The sequence below is a fragment of the Pseudomyrmex gracilis genome, unplaced genomic scaffold, assembly GCF_002006095.1.
Source record: "Pseudomyrmex gracilis isolate BER0280 unplaced genomic scaffold, ASM200609v1 scaffold_1836, whole genome shotgun sequence".
Lineage (NCBI taxonomy): Eukaryota > Metazoa > Arthropoda > Insecta > Hymenoptera > Formicidae > Pseudomyrmex > Pseudomyrmex gracilis.
The window spans coordinates 1-1,373 of record NW_018022420.1 but is presented as its reverse complement, the minus strand read 5'-3'; the positions used below and the strand labels follow the sequence as shown (position 1 = coordinate 1,373).

At 31.3% G+C, this 1,373-nt stretch overlaps 1 protein-coding gene across 1 annotated transcript in view; it reads left to right on the top strand.

The window, feature by feature from the left end:
* The window catches only part of LOC109862485 (ATP-dependent DNA helicase pif1-like), a gene marked incomplete at its 3' end in the record, with an annotated part of 3,080 nt that extends 1,728 nt beyond the window's left edge, over window positions 1-1,352 (top strand). The window contains 2 exon segments of the mRNA XM_020442555.1: window positions 24-719; window positions 798-1,352. Coding sequence (XP_020298144.1) covers window positions 24-719; window positions 798-1,352 — 1,251 coding nt within the window.
* Between the last annotated feature and the right edge of the window lie 21 nt (window positions 1,353-1,373).

The window sequence follows — 1,373 nt, the reverse complement described above, 5'->3', positions numbered from 1 at the left end:
AGTTGTTAATACCGTAAAAACAGATAAATCACCATTACGATTATACGTTAGTGGAGAAGGTGGTACAGGAAAAAGTTTCTTAATTAAAACTGTTAAATATTGGATAAAACAATATCTCAACAAAGATACTGCTATAGCAGCTCCTACTGGTATTGCAGCGTTTAACGTTGACGACTTGACAGTTCATAGACTATTCCAATTACCTGTTGAACATGGTGTTATTCCTAAATATAAACAATTATCTGATCACGTATTAAAAGTTTTACGAGCAGATTTGCAAGATGTTATTCTTATTGTAATTGATGAAGTGTCATGATATCTAATGATATCTAATTTGACTTTAATGTACATTCATCTTTGATTGTCTCAAGTATTTGACACTACTGATACTGATGATGGTTGGTTCGGTGGAAACCACATCCTTCTATTTGGGGATTTGCTTCAATTACCACCTGTACACGATGATGCTGCTTTTGTGCGTTTATCAAAAGAAAAAGTTGCTAAGTATCTCGGTTCGATAGAAGTCATTAACTTGTGGACTACATTGTTTGATTACGATGAATTAACAATCATTATGCGACAAAAAGAAGATGAATCTTATTACGAGATAGTATCAAAAATTCGTATTGGATTAGTGACTGAGTCTGATTGTAAAATCCTTCAAACTAGAATACTATCGTTTAAAGGTGTATCTACAAAATCTAAATTGAACGAATTATGTAATTTTATTAATGAGTTACCGTCGGATACCCTATGTTTATTGCCTACTTGTCACATGTGTGATGTTCTTAATGCAGCAATGCTAAATCAAATTAATGCGAAAAAAATAATATTAATTGCAGAAGATACGATAGATTGCACNCGTTTTGTACGAAAAAAAGTTGCAAAACTATTGTCAAATCATGAAGATGATACTTCAAGAATAGCCGGACTTGCAAAGAGAATTGATATTAAAATTGGAGCAAANGTTATGATAAGACGTAATATTGATGTTAGCAAAGGTCTTGTAAATGGTACAATAGCTAAAGTAATTTCTGTTGTTAAGGATATATCAAGTGAAAATGTAGAAAAAATAAATCTTCTTTTGCCGTCAAGTAAAGAAGTTTNAATTGAGAGAGTAAGTGTTAAATTTTGTGTAATTGAAAGAGCGTATGTTATTAGAAAACAATTTCCATTGTCTTTGAGTTATGGAATTACTATTCATAAGAGCCAAGGATTGAGATTGAAGAACGCTATAATAGATGTAGGCAATTCTATTTTCAATCCTGGTCAAATTTATGTTGCATTGTCTCGAGTAACATCTCTAGAAGGATTGTATTTAATTAATTATGATCCTTCATCTGTAAAAGCTAGTGAAGAAGCTATTATTGAAT